The sequence below is a fragment of the Mastacembelus armatus genome, chromosome 21, assembly GCF_900324485.2.
Source record: "Mastacembelus armatus chromosome 21, fMasArm1.2, whole genome shotgun sequence".
NCBI lineage: Eukaryota > Metazoa > Chordata > Actinopteri > Synbranchiformes > Mastacembelidae > Mastacembelus > Mastacembelus armatus.
In genome coordinates, this window is record NC_046653.1 from 9,513,941 (window position 1) to 9,533,062 (window position 19,122).

The 19,122-nt window shown below is 38.3% G+C and overlaps 1 protein-coding gene across 1 annotated transcript in view; it reads left to right on the forward strand.

Moving 5' to 3' along the window:
• asic4a (acid-sensing (proton-gated) ion channel family member 4a) overlaps positions 1-14,239 on the forward strand; it is a 69,540-nt gene extending 55,301 nt beyond the window's left edge. The window contains exons 2-10 of the mRNA XM_026295747.1: positions 2,800-2,944; positions 3,343-3,470; positions 3,585-3,738; positions 7,888-7,941; positions 10,175-10,328; positions 12,059-12,150; positions 12,324-12,403; positions 12,947-13,054; positions 14,102-14,239. Coding sequence (XP_026151532.1) covers positions 2,800-2,944; positions 3,343-3,470; positions 3,585-3,738; positions 7,888-7,941; positions 10,175-10,328; positions 12,059-12,150; positions 12,324-12,403; positions 12,947-13,054; positions 14,102-14,239 — 1,053 coding nt within the window. The remainder of the gene's footprint in view (positions 1-2,799; positions 2,945-3,342; positions 3,471-3,584; positions 3,739-7,887; positions 7,942-10,174; positions 10,329-12,058; positions 12,151-12,323; positions 12,404-12,946; positions 13,055-14,101) is intronic.
• The last annotated feature ends 4,883 nt before the right edge of the window (positions 14,240-19,122 follow it).

A 19,122-nucleotide genomic window follows, 5' to 3' on the forward strand; every position in this document is an offset into this window, starting at 1 on the left:
AAGTCACAGTTGAATGCTTGAACCCCTCTCTCCCTGGGCCCCAAACCCCACTCTTCCACCTCCTATTTTCTACTTATACAGGATTGGAAAAAATTCAGTGATTTACGCAAAACAAACAAAAAAAAAACAAAAGCAAAAACAAAAACAAAAGGAAAGTGGCAATCTGAACTAAGTGAACCAGTTTTCACCACTAAGACACCAGAGTTATTGCATTACCATATTCCCTGAATCTTCAGCAAAGACTTGCTCTCATGATAACCATTTCTTATGCATTCAAAAACACATAGACACCCAGATCAAAGGCCCCAGGGTCTATTATTGCATAAAATACAGCTGTCCGTCTAAACAGCAGCTTGTATAAACAGTGCTCGTTGCTTGCTGTAATGACTGTTGTGGACATTGCAAAATTGCTCACTGTTCCAGGGAATTACTTGACTGAACCTCACAACCATGGCTTTGATTTGTTGTTCAGCCATCTCAGATGTGAATACACCCTGTGGTCTGTAAATGAGAGCTTGTGTTGTTCCACCGGCGTTCCTTATTTAGACATCACAGTGCTCATTAGGTGGATCAAGCTGATATCAAAGTCAGAACACAGACGTCAATGCTTTGGAGAATGCTGGGTCCGTCACAGTCTCTCTTTAATGATATGTCTGCCGCCTATTCAGCTCAATTGTTATTTCACTGTCATTTCTCCAGAGTCTTGTCTGTTGACCTCTCCTGGCATATGATTTCCTCAGCTTTAATACTTTCATCACTGTCCTCTTTTATTTGATGTCTGTACAAAATGAATCCAAAAGATTACTTACTCTTTTTTTCTGGGAAAAGAATGTATTATAGATGTTTCTTTCAAAAGAGAAAGCTGTACTCTCAGGATCAGTGGGGTTCAGCATGTGCAGAAGGGTTCATAATGCTGATACTGTATTAATTCATAAACATTTCATTCTTAAAATCCATTTTTTCTTAAAAGGAACTAAAACATTTTTATAGGCCGACTTGCTTTACAAATAAATAAAAGTGTATGAATCTTAACACAAATATCAAAATAATGACACCACGTTCATGAAGAAGCAGGTGAAACTAGCACAGTCTGGTCCAGTTAAGGCCTTTATCTAACCAGCTGATATTATCCTGGTTAGATTCTGTTTCATTAGCACCACTTAATCAATATAATGGAAGAAGAAGAATTTCTTTCCATATTTTAGACATTCAAGACAAATTGCCTAAAACACTGGCTACAAGAAGTTGAACCTTTTGTGATAAGTTATTTTTAGCATCTGAAAAACTACACATCCCATAAAGTAAAACTACAAGTGTGGCAACATGGGTACGTACATCATGATAACTTCATCCATATTGGTAAAACTCACCAACACGCTCTTATAAGTCAGTCTTTTAAAATTTTAACTACAAAAATATTAATAAAAATATTTTTTATTAGGAAATGTCATTATCATGAAGTAAGTCATGCAACCCAGCTACTGCTGAGAAAGGCTCTTCTCTGAGGCTGAATTTTTAGTTATAAGCAAATGTTTAAAATATCAGTGGGGTTTTCAGTCAGATTTTCTTGCTTCCCCAGCTTTTTATACTTCCAGCTGATTCCTGTTAAAATGATAACTCTGTACAAGGTTCTTAAACATGCAATTTGTAGCCGTAGATGTAGATGTAGAATGATTGAATATCTAAATAAAGAAAAAGCATTGATCTTTTACCTGTCGGTGTAGAACTAGTTTTAAATTCATTGTGTAGTGTGACCAGGAAAGATGCAAAGTCAGACTGCTATAATATGATGTGTGTGGGAAAGGAACACCAATAACCCAGGCTGAGATTGCTGGCATGTAAACTTCCCTGCTGCTAATGTTAGTGATGCGACAAACTAATGTGGTAATGACACAGTTTGGCCCTAAGCAGTAGTGTTGCCGTAATGGTTACTGCTGCTAGTTAGCCAGATGTGCTACTGATTGCAGTTTATCAATCAATCAATCAATCAAGAACTTTATTTGTCCCCTAGGGGCAATTCAAGGTTTACTTTAAGCAGATAAGTTCATCATTTAGTCCATTCCTTAAAGGCTAATTTGATTAACTTAAAATAAACATTTTGTGTCTTTGTTTTTGACACATTATTACTGGTGAAATCAAAGGCAGGAGCAGAAATGTTTCAAAACTTAGTTCAGATGTGATTTTTTTCTAGTGTAAGTCTGTGTATTAAAAGGCTCAGTAACCAAAGGCTCAGTAACCATTACGGAGTTTGGTTTTTTGGGGGTGGGACAACAATGTCCTTTTGTTCACATGTGGGTCACAGATTGTGTCTGTGAAACTCAAAGGAGATAACAGATAAATGACTTGTAAGATGGATGTTTTCTGCAGTTTAGATGAGAGGCATAAACAGAGAGATGATGTGTCCCCCACAGAGACAGCTCCTCTGATAGGTGGTGACGGGCTAGCTCATTTAAAACTGCCTCTTTTGTTTTCTTTTGAAGGAAGATTAAAGAATCTGTTATGCCATTTGATATTTCAGTGGGATGGTTGTACTATTGAGCAGCATTGTGCAGGGTTTCTGTGGTGGATGTTGGGAATTCATTCAAATAAAGCTTATCAAAGTCCATGAGGGACTGAGACAGCAGACTGCATTCAGAGATTTGTGGGTAATATTCGGTAACTTGCAGATTCTCTTTATTTTGTGCTCCATTATCTCTACTTTCATTTCAATACACCGCTAGCACAAAGCTCGTCACATCCAGCTTATGGACATTTTTATGTTTGTGGCAAAGGTCATGATATGAATCTGTTCTCTTCTAGGTTTACACCAGATATGGGAAATGCTACACTTTTAATGGCAACAAGACCACTTCTAGGAAAACCAAGCAGGGCGGAATGGGAAATGGGCTGGAGATCATGTTGGATATCCAGCAAGACGAGTATCTGCCCATCTGGAGAGAGACAAGTAAGCTTCAGAACTATTTGTCCAGTGTAATCCTATCCTGTGCAATGGCATGAGATACCTCTGCTGGGGTTTAAGTAAAAAAAAAAATCATAACCTCCATCAGTTTCTCTGAGTCACGTACTGTAAATAATGCATTTTTTGATTACTTTCCTGCTACCTTAAAATAGTGATTTCTAAAAGGAAATTGTTGAACAAAATACACTACCTCACATTTGTGCTTGCACTGTAGTTGTCACATAATATTAATCCCCACTGGCTTTTTTTTTCAAACATAACTGAAATATGGTTTGCAGTTAGCATCAAACTGAGTCCAAGCTGTCAGATGAGGCAGCCTTCTGAAATTCCCTTGTATTCTTTCTTTGCAACACTCCATGCTTGTGCTCCGTTTCATCCTGAAGATGAAACGTCCCTCGAGGCCGGCATTCGAGTTCAGATCCACAGTCAGGATGAGCCTCCCTACATCCACCAACTGGGCTTTGGTGTCTCTCCGGGCTTCCAGACCTTTGTTTCATGTCAGGAGCAAAGGGTAGGTCTTGTTCATCACAGCACACTGCCTCTGTTTCCCCTACCAGATTGCTGTTCTCCCTGCAAATGTTCACCACTGGTGGCCCTTAAGGAACTAATAAATCTGTGTGCCTAGCTGACCTACCTGCCCCAACCATGGGGGAACTGTCGCTCCACCAGCAAAGAGAAGTTCCCCGGATATGATACGTACAGCATCAGTGCATGCCGTTTGCTCTGCGAGACCAACGAGGTCCTACGAGTATGCAACTGCAGGATGGTGCATATGCCTGGTAAGATCATCCCCTGGGTTGTATTCGCACAAATCCTAAAAATGAATTTGTTCACATGAATTACCAATGGGTGGTAGCAGTGGTCAGCACTGGTTCCAGGTTCAAGTCTTTTCTTTCCCCCTGTTGTCTCCAGGGGTATTCTTGGGTACTGCGGCTTCCTCCCACAGTCTCCAGACATGTGAGTTAGGTTGATTAGTGAACCCTAAATTGCTCGTAGGTATGAATTTGAGTGCCAGTGCTTGACAGACAATGCCAGAAAGGCAATCTATCCACATCTTTCCTGAGAATGGTTCCTTTCTATACACTAACAAAATAGAATATTCCAACAGTAATTCAGTAAAAGTTGGTATGTCCATTTGTTTTCCAATTGTTTATTCTAGATTAATGGAAAAACAAACATCCAGCCAACCCTGTATTTGCATAATAACAACGGCCCATTGAGTTAAACAAGTCATCATTTTCAGTCCACTTGAAAAATTCCAGCACATATATATTTTGGGCTGCCACATGCCTGACCTTAACACTTGATATCAGGAGAAGGACGCTCTTCAGCAGTGCTGTCGGCTGTCTGGCCACTGACCAAACAGACTAAAGACTCATCCAGTTTTGGATGCTTTTGCTCATCCATCCCCATGTGTTGTGGAATTGTTTTGTTGTACTCCTCTGGCCTTCATTAATTATTATGATTAATTGTTGTGATTGGTCTGCTACATGATTTGCAAACATCAGTGAAGGTTATGTGGGAATTTTCTTACAGGATAATAGATTACCTGCAGCACACATCTAATTTAAAATTAATGTTTGTTTTCTTTGAGTCTCACCTGTCACAAAACAAACTGGAATCTCGATGTTTCTTGAATCAGATTTAAGATTTTATTTTTCATCTTTAATGAAAAAAAGAGAAATCAGACTGCTTGAATGGGAGAGTGGACCCCAGTTTTAAGTTGAGAATATTACATAAAGGACTACAGCACATTTATCTACTAACATAAAAATCACAAAATTAATGAAGCAATGACAAACCCAAATATATCAGAGGTAAATACTGTACATGGTTTTATTAGCAGTTTGGAGGTGAAATAATGTGAACACCATAGAAGGTAAATAATCAAGCAAACCCAAATATAGTGCGTGACACAAATATGTGTGCGTGTGTATCCACCATTTACACAGTTTCTCTGTTCAGCTTGGGGATAGGTTGTAGAGGAGAGTCAGGCAAACACAAAGATGTTTGCACTTGTGTGTGATGTGTGTGTCATCATGGGCCAGAGTGCAGTCAAAGAGCTGGCTCACTAAACACAAGCTGTCTGACTGATGTCCAGCAATTAGGCATGTTCAGAGTGGTGGCATTTAAAGTTAAGACAGGCAACTTAGAATGCATGCATGAGTCATTTTCCCTTCCGTATTTAAACAGTGCCCTTTATATTTGTAGTTTTATTTAGCACAGTCAGAAGATTTCTGTGAATAAAAAACAAATTATAAGACATTTGATTTAAGGTACAAACATTTTTAATAGAAGTTTAGCCCTCATGTTTATGGACTTTTCACAAAGAAAATGTCTACTCCAGGCTATAAAAAATAAATAATGTGTTTCCCAGGTTACACATTTACATATCAGTCACACATTTCAAACTTCCATTTGCAGGCTGTGCAGGCCACACCGAAGTGGTGGTCTGATCTATAGAGAGAAATCACAGCTAATCATTTGATCTCGACAGGCTGTGAAGCAGACATGTGTCTAATCAGTTTGTGTGCTCTGCAGGGTGACAGTGCCTACCTCACTACGACACCGTGATTGTGTTTCCTATGAGCTCATGATTCTGGGGAAACTAGCTGCCCGTTAACTCCCATATCAAGCATGGAGACATTTGCATGGAGACATTTCACTGCTTTTGATTTGAAACCGGTTAGTCAGGGTACTGTCTCTTGATCCAAATGTATAAAAAGTGTCAGTCGTCAGCTGAGAAAATACACATCTTTCAAAAAGTGTCTGTATTGGAACAATTTTTCAAATGAATGGGACAGTAAGAAAAGGGACAGGGTAACTTTGTAATCACTATATTGTGTGGGCTGTTCACAGAGCAGATGTATTACATCAGATATGATATTTATTATATCAGACTTAATAAAGGTGGAAGCTTTTCTAGGCTGTTTGCCCATTGTGGCTTTAGAAGAGGCCTTTGGTCAGGTAGTGTGTAGCTCGCTTTAGTTCACTGCCCATATCAATAGTGAATAAAATTTATTGTTGCATGTTAAGTGCACTGAGATTCCTTCTTTAATGTTCTAGAAAGCAACTGGTTCCAAAGAGTGCCAAGGCAGCATGAGGCCAACTTGTGAATTGGAAATCTTTTTACAACCTCAATGAGACAACACAGTGCTGTGTCACTGAAGAAGTAGCAGACCTGCATCTTACACAATCTACGATCCATCCATTATCAATACCTACTTATTCCTAACCAGGGTCCCGGGGAGCTCCTGGAGCCTATCCCAGCTCTCTTTGGGTGAAAGGCAGGGGTACACCCTGGACAGGTCACCAGTCCATCACAGGGCCACATAGAGACCAACAACCTCACACACTCACACTCACTCCTATGGGCAATTTAGAGTCACCAATCAACCTGACATACATGTTTTTGGACTGTGGGAGGAAACCAGAGTACCTGGAGAAAACCCACACAAGCACAGGGAGAACATGCAAACTCCACACCACATGCGACCCCGGGACCTTCTTCCTGTGAGGCAACAGTGCTAACCACTAAACCACTTTGCTTCCTATACAATATACAATATCCTTTTTTTCCACAACAGTCCTCTGTAGCCCAGCAGCAGAATTAGTTGGCTGATTTGTGTTGCTTATATTTATTCAATATTAGATTTTTTTTTTGAGGAAACAGCCCAAATGTTTGCAATGAATTTGTGTGTTGTACTCATAATCCAACAACTGTGTACAGATTACCCAACCTGCCAGCACATTGTCCTCAGCATATGTTCACATAATCCCACATTTGTTAATAATCTGTTGCTTATACTGCAGTTTATCATTCTTTTGAACTAGTTTTGCCACTGAGGTTTGTGTTGTTTTCATAATGTAGTAGATTAGACGTATTTGGTGACACATGCCATGCTCACACAGTGGTTGCTTGTTTGTGAGCTTGATGTTGCAAAATTGCACATTGCAAATTTCCGCAATTTCTTTAAAACTTCGGCTATCTGTCGAGGAACGTGCAATCAGACACCACGGTGGGCTGTGCTACATGGTGGGCTGTGCCACCCTATGGGCGTTTTTAAAACATTTAATGTTTTTCGTGCATACGGTAACACCTGAACTGTGACACATAGAAGCAAAACTGTGTTTTTCTGGAGAGTCTTTGATTCAAGATTAATATTTTAGTGTTTCAGTCTATTTCTATATTTGAATGGACCTCCAAAAATAAAAGCTATTAAGTTGTTCTTGGTCTTGATGTGTGGCCAATATGCAGAGACAAAGCTTTTGCCTTTCCAAACTCAAACTATTGAAAGACTTCAAAAGATATTAAATACTTTTATATTTTTTGTTGTTTTCTTTTTGTTCTTTAATTTAGCCTATGTTTAATCATGATTTATTTACTCTAAAATTCTATAAACAAAAAAATTATACAGAAATACAAAATAAATCTAACTCCATTCAGATTCAGCTCAGTGTCTGCAAAGGCTCCTAACATCATCAAATATTTTTTGACTGTGAATTAATTAACATTTATTAGTGACTGAGATGGAGACTTCCACAAAACATTAACCCCATCAACATTTCACAAACAGACAAACACACATGCCAATTAATCTTGCTGCTGATGAATACCTGTCATTAATGGCCTGGGAAATATGTTTGTCTGTGAGGAAGTGACTCATTGATTGGTTTTTAAAGACTTTCTAAATATGCCTCACGGGTAGAGCCAGCATGCTCCATTTCTCAGTGCAATCAAGGACAGACGTCCAAGACGGCCCAGGTTGTATGGATGGAAGTCATCCTCTGTGTGCCTGCCTTCATTTGGAGATGAATGATAAGCTATGGTGTGTTGTTCACAGCCACAGTTGCTCATTGCAGCAGACACGGGTCACTGATCATTTTGTTTCTGATTGATCAGACTCATTTTCCGTTCTCCTCTCCAGGAACTGCAGATATCTGCCCTCCCAGTAAAATCAACTGTGTTGACAAAGCACTCGGTAAGAAACAATCTTCCTTCATTTATTTTCTCATTACAACAGATTCCCCCAAAGGGAAACGGAAACACAATCAGTAAATATGATAAGGATTTTTTTTTTTTTCTGTAATACAAATACCTGGAGGTAGACTGGATATTTTAAAATGACTTTTCCTCATTGTGATTTAGTCACTTTAGAGTTTGATGGCTGTGCTGCTTCTATTGTTGAACTGTTAATATTTAACGTTCCATTTCTGCATATCTGCGCCCCTCCACGCTCAGTGTTGACTCCAAACTGACTTTCCTCCAGCAGACATCAAGACTGAACAAAGGGACCTTGGTCTCAAAGGCATTTCACTTGCAGTAAAAAAAGCATTTTTTTTAGGGCCGTGGCAGACATACAAGTACAATTATCATTTCTCAGCCAAATAAGCCAGAAATTTAATTATGTGTCTCACCACCAAATTCAGCCATCATTTAAACTATAGCTGAATGAAATCTTAGATAAATCTTACAAAAATTGAGCTTTTTTTCTTGCGGGTCATATTCCTGAGTCAAATGGTATGAATGAATTTGCACTTCATGAAAGGTAATAAATTAAAATATAATTTATGTATTTATATTGTAAAGGTGTTTAGTTCCTACATCAGACAAAGAATATATGCCACTGTGCTCCTGCATACAAATAACCTAATTGTTAGAGTTATAAAACACATAAATCATCAAATTGTAATTACTACTTTCAGTGCTCCGTTTGCCTGTTTTTGTTTGGACTGAATACATTTAGAAAAGAGAGACTGGACAGCTTTTTACTTTCCTATAGTGTTGTTTTTGTGTTTCTTATTTTGTGAGAAATTCTTGCCTGTATGTTAACTGGGTGCACTGTAAGTTCAGGTACCATTTGCAGAGCCCTCAGTAGCACTGATTGTACTTCATTCAGAGAAAATGCTGTAACTAAAATACTGTAAACACCATTGCTACAAATATGGCAGACACCACTAGCAGAGAAGTGTTGAAAAACATGACATGACCTGACATTTTGGTAAACATGTTATCCATGAAATAATCTTGTAAACTGTTCATTCTTAATTTAAAAACTGTAATTATTTAGTGAAATCCAAATTAACAACATGATGCTGCATGCTGGCACAAATTATTGCCTCTCTGATCATTCTTATTGAAAACACACATTTTAGCCTTCAGAAAGCCTTAATACGAACTACTGAAGAAGCCAGACGGAGAAAAGGTATAATCATCTACATCAGTTGGTATTTTTTTACTGCATCAGCACACAATTCTAGTTATTTGTACAGACCCTGTAGCTACTTAAGAAAATAGAGTTGTGTTTGTCATTACAATAAGAATTAACATGTAAACTTAAATGTTCCTTATGTGCTGTTGCTGTGGTTGCTTGTAGTCTAATATAACTTGTGCAGATTTACAAAAGTGGTTGTACTGTTGACTGGGTCTGTATTTGAAGTACCCTAACTATTCAGTTTTTCCCAGAAACAAAGAGAAGCATATAATTTCAGGGGAAATAGTAAGAACTAGATTAACAGAAAATATTAAAGCTGTACCAATCAATATTTTTACTTTAGCAATAGGTCAAAATATTCTGTGTAATGTGAAAAAGGTTTTAGATAGCAACAAACCCACAGATTTAATTAATTCAATTCAACTCAATTTTATACAGCACCATATCATAATAAAATTATCTCAAGGCACTTTACAAACCCAACAAATTATCCAGTTCTGCTTTTCTCCTCAACTCTACATTTTATTACGTTTGAGCCAATTATTTTTGGTTTTATGGTCCACAGCTTTACTATTTTTGTTCACTCTCACCACTTTTATTAACCTTGTTTCAGTTTTCAGCAATTAATGAATCTGTTGTCTGCCATCTGCCCAGCAACAAACTGCCCACAGACAAAGACAGCGAGTAGCTGGTGAACATGTTGGAGCATTTCACAGCTAAAAAACTAGATATTTTTTCTGAGGAGTTGGTAGAGACCTATACAGAGCTAAAAGAAAGTGATCATTGGTCTCTCTTTTGATATGTGGTGAGAGACAACTCTAAGTGAATATCAGTGCTGTATCTGCTGGTTGTCTAAATGGGCAACCATTTGGTAACAAATTTTACCTTAGTACTGTCCTCCATACTCCTCACAGACTTTTTGTGAGAGTGATTGCTAAAAAATCCGCACTGAAACTGACCCAGGCAGTATCTGTTAAACCACCTTTCCATTGTGTTGCAGCACAGTTACAGAAGAACAGTGGGGATACCTGTCCATGCGAGACACCCTGTAATCTCACCCGCTACGGTAAAGAGCTCTCCATGGTCAAAATCCCCAGCAAGGGCTCTGCTCGCTATCTCTCCAGGAAATATGACAAGTCAGAGGACTACATCAGGTACGCCACAGCCTTCAACAAGACTAAATTCACTTATGAGCAGTGATGTGGTGATCAATAAACCAGACTATAAACTGTGACCTCCAGTCTGTGATCATGATCACACAACCATAAGTACAAAAAAAAAAACAAAAAAAAACAAAAAAAAAGATTTTCTTGACAACTACGTACAATTAACTCCATTAATTTACAGGCACATCCCAATTCCCTTATTTGATCATTCCCTGCTCTTCGATCTTTCCTTGTCCCAGAAGTTGTTCTGGCCTTCCATCTTAAAGGTTGTCCTAGAGCTTCAGAAAAGTCTTTGAAAGGACCAAAGCACCAGCTTAGACATTTGTTGGTGATTGGACACTGCAGCTGATTCGGTTATATAAAGAAGTGGACAGACAGATAACAGAACAAGAACCAAGAACTATGGTTTTTTTTTTTTTGTTTTGTTTTTGTTTTTGTTGGGAGGTGGGGGGATAAATAATTTTTTAAAATAATAATAAAACATTCTAATCATGAACTGGATTATTGAATAACGAATTTATAAACTAAATGCAAAGAATTATTCAATTAAAAACATTAGCAATGGTTAATTACACACTGTGACTAAGCACAGTCTAAATACAGAATAATGTAGCACAAAGCCGACTGACAGCTGGTGCAGCTAAACCACCGTCATCAGAAATGGATGTTTCTTCAGCTGACACTTCAGAGGGAAGGCCCTTTCATTTCTCTAAAAACATGTTAGCTTGTTTCCACTCTCCTTGCATCTCTCCTTGTGTAGTCAATGGGAGGAGGTAAGGCACAAGAAAAAAAGTGGCTGCAGTTAAGAATTTGTTAAGATAGATGATTTTGTTGAGCCTGTGAGTGTTTAGCACCATTATTAGACCAGAATCTCCATCCAGGCTTATTCCTATCAAGGGTCCTGGGTGGAGCTGGAGTCAATCCCAGCTGACATTGGGCACAAGGCGGGGTAGACCCTGGACAGTTTTCCAGTCCATCACAAGGCCAGCACACAGAGACAAAAACATTTACACTCACATCCACATCTAAGGGCAATTTAGAGTCACCAGTCAATCTAACCTGCCTGTGTTTGGACTGTGGGAGGAAGCTGGGCTACATGGAGAAAACCCACGCAGGCACAGGTAGAACATGCAAAATGCACATAGAAAGACCCCAAGATCAAATGGGATTCAAACCCAGAACCTTTTTGCTATGTGGTGACAGTAATAACAAATGCTCCACTGTTCCACACAACTTTTAATCCTGTTCTACAATATGTTTTTAGGAACCTCTGCTAATATTTAGATTTTAATGAATTCAGTGCACTGACAATGTGCTTATACTGTAATTCCTCTCACTACCTAATCATCAGGGATGTGGTAGAAAGTAAACACGCTTAAACCAGAGAGCTCATGATGCCTCACAGCACTTAATATTGCCAGACTTTCTAAATCCAAAGAGATCAGAGACATGGTAGTGACTGAGCATGCTGTCAGTGTTCATTCTGCTCATCTCAGTTAAACTCTGAAACACCTCATTATCTCACAATTGTTGGTTAGATCTACATAAAGTGCTGTAGGCCTGCCAATCCCATTATCACAATCTAAAGCAAGAAAAAAGATGAGTTGGTATGGTATTCTGTGAAATTATGTTAGATTTTTTTGTAAATTTAAAAAATAGCACAAATGTATTTCACTTTGTTTTCTATGTCACATTTCTTTTTTTCTTTTTTTTTCCAGAGACAACTTTCTGGTCCTAGATATCTTTTTTGAGGCTTTGAACTATGAAACAATTGAGCAAAAGAAAGCCTACGATGTTGCTGGTTTATTAGGTAAGAGTTCAGTTGCATTTTTTTCTGTTTTCTGAATATCAAATGTCACTCAAATTTCACTCTGCTACCGTTACGGTGTTATGGCACTCTTTTTTTCATTGCCATTAGTAGCCGACAGGAAGAGCTTTACTTTGACATGTGTCCATTGTCCTTCAATACACTCTACATTTCAGGTGACATTGGTGGACAGATGGGCTTATTCATTGGAGCCAGCATCCTGACAATCTTAGAAATACTGGATTATATCTATGAGGTAAAGTGTCTGTGGGAGCCACTCACAGTATGGAATGACACCTCGAGTAGTTGTGGTACAATTAGTAGAATTCTGCTGCAACAAGAGTTACCATTTCCAAAACACATAGTGTTATATTGCTGATTTTAATTTCCTTCAATTTTGACAAAGTTATTTTACAAATCTTACTGCTCAGTGTTATTACCACATCCCGCATGCAATCATCATAAAATCCGAGGACTGCCAGTGTGAATGTTATCACCAAATTCTGCATGTGAGGAGTTTTATTTGATTTCCAGGCTGGAGAAAGTAATATCCGCTCAGGTCTATGCTTAGGACATGTTACTAACGCTGATCATCAAATCTTTCCCTTATCTTATCATATCTCCTGCTTCAGCTGTATCCCCTTTAAGCTTTCCAGCCAGCTAGCTGCTGACGGCCAAACATGTATGAATAAAGCAAAGTCAGGTCAGAGCGGGGAACTCTAATGTCTGTGCTGTTTCTCTTGCCTCCATCCTTCATCTCTGCTCACCCTCCCCGCTGCTGTGCTCTGGGTGAAATCAGGTGATCAAGCACCGACTACAACGTCTACTGAGGCCGCAGAAAGAGGAAAAGAACAAGCAGCAGACCAGCACTGTTGCAACAGTGGGTCTAGAAGAAATTAAAGCAAAGGTACTGCACGCTGTACCGTAACAAATCATACAAGCACTGTTTACATGCCAAGCATACAGCTTTCCCTGCAGCACTGTAACTGCATTAGAAAACAACAAGGGATTCATTGAGGAAGACTAATTAATATTTTTCTTCCACTAAAATAATGAAAAGTGAAATCTTCGTAATTAGTCTTCTCTGGCTCTCGGAGTTACTTTGCACAAGTTTTATTCTGTAGTTGCTTATTTTTGAACATTGTACTTATTGTCACGTAACTGTGTCTCAACCCCATAGTACATATTAAAATGAAGGGTTTTCTTTTTTAAATGAGTCAGCCATGGAAACCAAAAGACAATCTATGTTATCAGTTTTCATTTATTATGCTGTAAAACTTTGGCTAATTTCACTTTTCAGTTCACCAGTACACACTGAATTAGTTCAGGATATGGGCTGCAAACCCCACTAGGAAAATCTATTAGCACTGAAAACGCACTCAGCTTCTGTCTACCTTGCTAGTCGCTGGTCTTTTTCTCTCAGAAAAGCTGCAAATGTAAGTGTTATTCACACCAGCTTACACAGTGTATTTAGGAGACAAGATCCAAGAGTCGGATTTGTTATTTGGCAATTTCATTGAACTAAGAATAATTAGCTATGGCTGAGAAAATGACACTGTCATTGTAGCCTGCAAATTTTTGTTGTTGCATCCAGACACACAGCATACATTATCACTTCATTGTATTTGTTTTGCCAAAATCTTTTAAAACTAAATTAATACATTTCAGCTGAAAACTTTTGGCATACATTTTAATTTCTTTCAAGAGTTAGATGAGAAGCTCAATCTTATGAAGTACAGAGCAGGAGTCAGGAGATGGCTGAGCGACGTTAACCACATCCCGACTCCAGCTCCGTACTTCGTTTACAGACTTGAAGTTGATATTGACTCTCTCATCTGATTCTCAGTAAATAAATGAATGTTTGTTCCAAAATAAAGATACTACTTATACTACTACTGATAAAACTTATAAAAATCTATTTGAGTTAAATGACATTATCTTCTACTTCCAACAGGAGCCCAATGACATGACACGGAGTCACCCAGAGGGGGCATACGCCAACACAATTCTCCCCAACCACCACCACCCTCATCCTCACCCTCACCACCATCACGCCGGACACCACGGGGTGTTTGAGGATTTTGCTTGCTAGAGCCAACCATCGTTTCCAGTCCTGGTGACAGCAAAACATATGAGCTGTCTGTGTTGAGATTAATAACAGACCCTTGGCATTTCCGTTGGTCGTTTGCTGTCACCAGTGAAAAGCTACAGCCAAAGTCAAACACCAAACTTGTGCTGCTAACAAATCACTTGTATGTACAGTGTGTAGGCACAAATTGGACACAGCTTTTTATTTTCTTCCTCACTCTGTCTGGATGGGACCCCTCTCAACTTCATGCTGTTTCACGTCAGAAGTCGGGCACTTTGTGATTTCAGGACCATAATTTGGTATATGATCACTACAAGGGAAAAAGTGGAGGACTGCATGTCACTTTGATCCAGTTTGTACTCCGAAAAAAGGAAAATCAGATTTATTTTTTCATCTAGCATCTCGGATTTCTACCTATACTGTATCCCTTCACTTATCTGTCCTCATCCTCCAGTTTCATGGAAAACACACTGTACCATATCAAGCCATTACATGTTATAAATTATTGTAATTATTTAAAGAGATACTATTATCTGTATATGTTCTATATTGTATACAAAATGGGAATACTTCAGTAAGTAAATCGTATTCATGTTACATCAATCCAAAATATGAGGGGAATAATTTAGGCTGAAATGTATGACCTTGGCTTAGAAGACCTGGCAGCATCTTTCCATGAGAGATGTTGTTGTGGTTAAGGTGTTAGAGAGTAGCATTGTACCTGTACATAAAGTTTCAATTTAAAATGAGGAAGTTCTAAAAGTCCTGTTTTAATGGTTGTTATTTATATTCAGTTGATATATAATTTATGTAATAATAATTTCAGTTATTTATACATTTTAGAAAAGACTTTTATATGACAATAGCAATCACAATTGTAGCAATTACTGTACACTTAAAATCTGCAGATGTTGGACTGCCTCGCATCAATTTGTTGAACTAACAAAAGTAGACTGTATGGATTGTGAATGTTATTTCCATCATTTCCTTTTATATCTCTGGCTTTTTTACCAAACTCTTTAGTTGTTACCTAAACCTTGTCCAAGACACCACAAAAACATTTTTACAGTTATGTCATGGTTGCATTTAAATTATTCTTCTTGCCCACTCTTCATTTTTTGTTGGCTGCATCACAAGCTGACATGAGCAATAAGAAATGGAACTTAATTTTTGGCCAAGTTGTCTCCTTCTGCTGTGCTTCAGAACCACTGTAAAAAGAAGCAGCTATTTACAGTGTAGACCTGGCATCAGTTTGTGTGTGTGCTTGTTTGCACGTGCGCTTGCACATTTTGCACACCCAACTGAGCAACATTAGACCGAGGTGGCTCAGCTCAGCTGATCCATGCAAAAAGGGAGGTTTGAGAATCAGAAGAGTTAGCAAGAAAGCTAGGAGAGTTTTATTGCAGTAGTAAGGTTTTTATCTAATAAATCCAATTTCGGAGCCGCAGAGAGGAGGGTAATATTTTTATTGGTTTACTTAAACCTGGGAAGGTGGGACAAGGTCATCACACATTTTAAGAGCACAAGTTAGCAAAGAGGGACTAAAATGGAGCCCTTATATTGATTCATTCATAGTAATATTTGTCATTATCGTGGAAGGTCAGCTTGCTCTCTCTCTCTCTCTCTCTAGCTTCCTGTTTCCACTGCATAAATTTAACCTGGAACATCTCCATAGCCAGATCTTGTGAGCATTTGGTCGAGGTTCTTCCTTATGTGATCCACTGCTAAAAAGGCAGCAGTGGTACCAACTATCCTTTGTAACTTAACTGGCATTTTGAGTTACACATGGGTGTGAAGCAGACAACTAAATCTTGTTCCACACCCTATGCTTGTTATTTGACAAGTTATTTGGTTAGACAATTATACTTTATATAGACAATTATACTTCTGGAGATCTAGAAATGTACCTGAAATTTACTTTCGGCGTTACCCCCTGGGTAGATTTTGTTCAATAAACTTTTATCCGAGGGGCAGTATAGTGATGTAGTGGTTATCACTGTCGCCTCACAGTAAGAAGGTTCAGGATTTGAACCTCTTTTGACCTGGAGCCTTTCCATTCTTCCACTGTCTGTGGACTTTCTTTGGGCACTTCAGCTCCAAAGACATGCAGGTTAGATTGACTGGTGACTCTAAATTGCCCCTAAGTGTAGATGTGAGTGTGAGGGTTTGTGCGTCTCTATGTGTCAGTCCTGTGATAGACTGGTGATCTGTCCAGAGTGTACCCCACCTCACAACTAATGTCAGCTGGGATTAGAAAAACAGGCAGAAAACGATGGAAACCAAAGCAGAACCTTTGAGAATGGCTACAAGGTCAGGCTTCATTAAGTTCATGCAGTGGAGAGGGCTTTACAGTAATAAGTAAGTAATAATTAGGACTGAAAATGTAGCTGGACAATCTAGCTGGCTTAACATGACTTGACATATACAAGTAGCAAGCATGAACTGGCATTCATAATATATTGTCTTCATTATAGGAGTTAGCTCTAAAATTACTTACAGGATGGCCAGGCTTTCTTTGTCTTAGTTGTCTGTTTTGATTGAGAATCACTAGAAAGTATTCAGAATGACTTCTGATAACTGCTGCTGTCAGATATTGCTCTATCAGTGTATTACTCCTCTGTTGTCCCATTAACCACTTTTTATATTGACTATGTGGCAATAAGTGCAGGATAACTGCAAACACAACCTGACTAACATAGGAACTACATGTGCTAAGTCACATGGTTATAGCTCTTTTAAAAGTGTGAACAACAAATGTCTAAATTTATTACACAAAAAGTGGCAGATCATGAATTCTTATCTAAATTTATGAAAAACTTCATATTACAGGATATCGTGTTTACAAATGACAACATAATTTTTCTGGTAATTTGACTGGTGAATTCTGTAGCTGCAATATTGCTATACATCACTTTTGTTCACAGTGAGAGTCCACAGGCCTCCATCTGTCAAATCCTGTCCTCCTGTCAAGTAATCATGGACTATACATGGCTGTTTAATATTCATAATCATGTGTCACTTTGACATTTTCAAAAGGTTCCCAATCACAGTCTCTGATGGCATCCTGTACAGGCTATGCATAACAATCTTCTCCTCTGTCATCAATAATTGTAGCTATCCTCAGACAAGTCACACCAGGGGCTGGTGTGTTGAGATGAATACGAGGCTGAAGTATCATGTAGAGTTTTGTTTGAAAGGTAGCACCTGGAGTCAAGGTAAAGAGGTTCTTTATCATCGAGGTACTGTGTTTAGACGCACTGTAAAATAGAACCTGGTTAATTCTGCGTCCCAAAACATAGAACGCAGATTAAAAACAGTTGATTTGACAGTAGCTGTCTGCGTGAGGTAGTACAGGACAGAACTGAGCTGTGGGTGGCAGGTCTGTAGCAGATGGGACAACTTCACTGCTTGACAATATGTAGCTCACATTCCTGAGATTCCCTGTACCTCTAATCTAAACTGCCTCCTTGCACAGCTCCTTTGGACCTTTTTATAGCTCTATGACATTCAGCCTGTGTGTGCTTATTGCATTATCCATGAAACTCAATTTAATCTAATCAGCCACCAATGGTAAATTTTGAATATCTGCTGTTTTGCCCCTTTTTTCCAGATGAATATTTTTTTAGCTGAGGACTGAGATGTCATCTAAGAGAAAATGTAAGTGCAAGGTGATGCAAGCAGGTGTCAGGAATTCATAAGAAGAAATTTCATCCCCTATCTCACAGAAATGGAAATGGACCATCACTGCACTAACAAGTAATGCTCACATTTTGTACAGATACGTGATCTTGTGATTATTTCCTCTGTTAGAACACATTTTATAAATGTTAAATATGGTAAATACCATGACTATTAAAGTTTAGATAAAAACAGTGCCTCCTAAATCCAGTTTACTTTATAACCCCATGTTTTCTACTGTTTTTCTTTACAATGGTGTCAAAATGTATTTTTGTTTTTCCACACATCTTAATGCTTTTACACCTATGGCAAATATAATATTAAAAATGACTTGCAGACTTACAAGACTGAAGGCATTTCAGAGGTAAGTGACACTATGGCACAACTCATACAGGGTATTTAAAGAATCCTTAGTATCACTATGTATTTTGGATAAGTGGGTGCTTAACCGCTCCTCTTATGGTCTGGAAACTTGTGCAAACTGGCTTCTTTACATACCTTCCAGGTAAACCCAAATTGTTGTGAAAGAATATTTTTAGTACCACTTTCTCAAGGACTTCAAACAACTGTGTGCCTGTATGGGAGGAGAAAGTCCTGGGTTCAAACATAAAGCAAAGTACAAAATAATGACTTACAATTAAATACCAGCTGCTCTGCAGTTATGTGGTTTTACAGCATGCCTCGGGGTAGTGCATATGGACCCCTGAAATAACTAAAGCTGTAATTAAGGTTTCAACATTTTCCCTGTTTTTTCACCAACCCCAGCTAAACCTTCTCTGACATGAGGAGCAATGTTAACTAGAGTCCCAAGGAGCACAGGTTGGGGACATGAATGATTGTGTTGATTGTGTTTTCTAAATGGTCAAAAACACTGTCAGTATAGCAGCTGGCAGCCTGTAATGGTCTAGAACCTGTACGGAAGACGGTAAACGTGATCTTCTGCTGACACCTAAAGGACAAACCGGATGCTGTAGATACAATATAAAACTTATTTCTTTAAATATGAAGATATTTTTTCTATTCAAATAGTCTTTATTTAAAAATTACAATAATTCACAGTCATTAGGAAGTACAGGTCATAATTGAAGTACTAAGCATTAAAAAAACAATTTTGCTTTGGTTAATATATTATGTGCATAAAATATTGTAAACCAATAGGTCCAAACATCAATGGAAATTAAAAATTTGAGTATACCCTTATTGAAAAA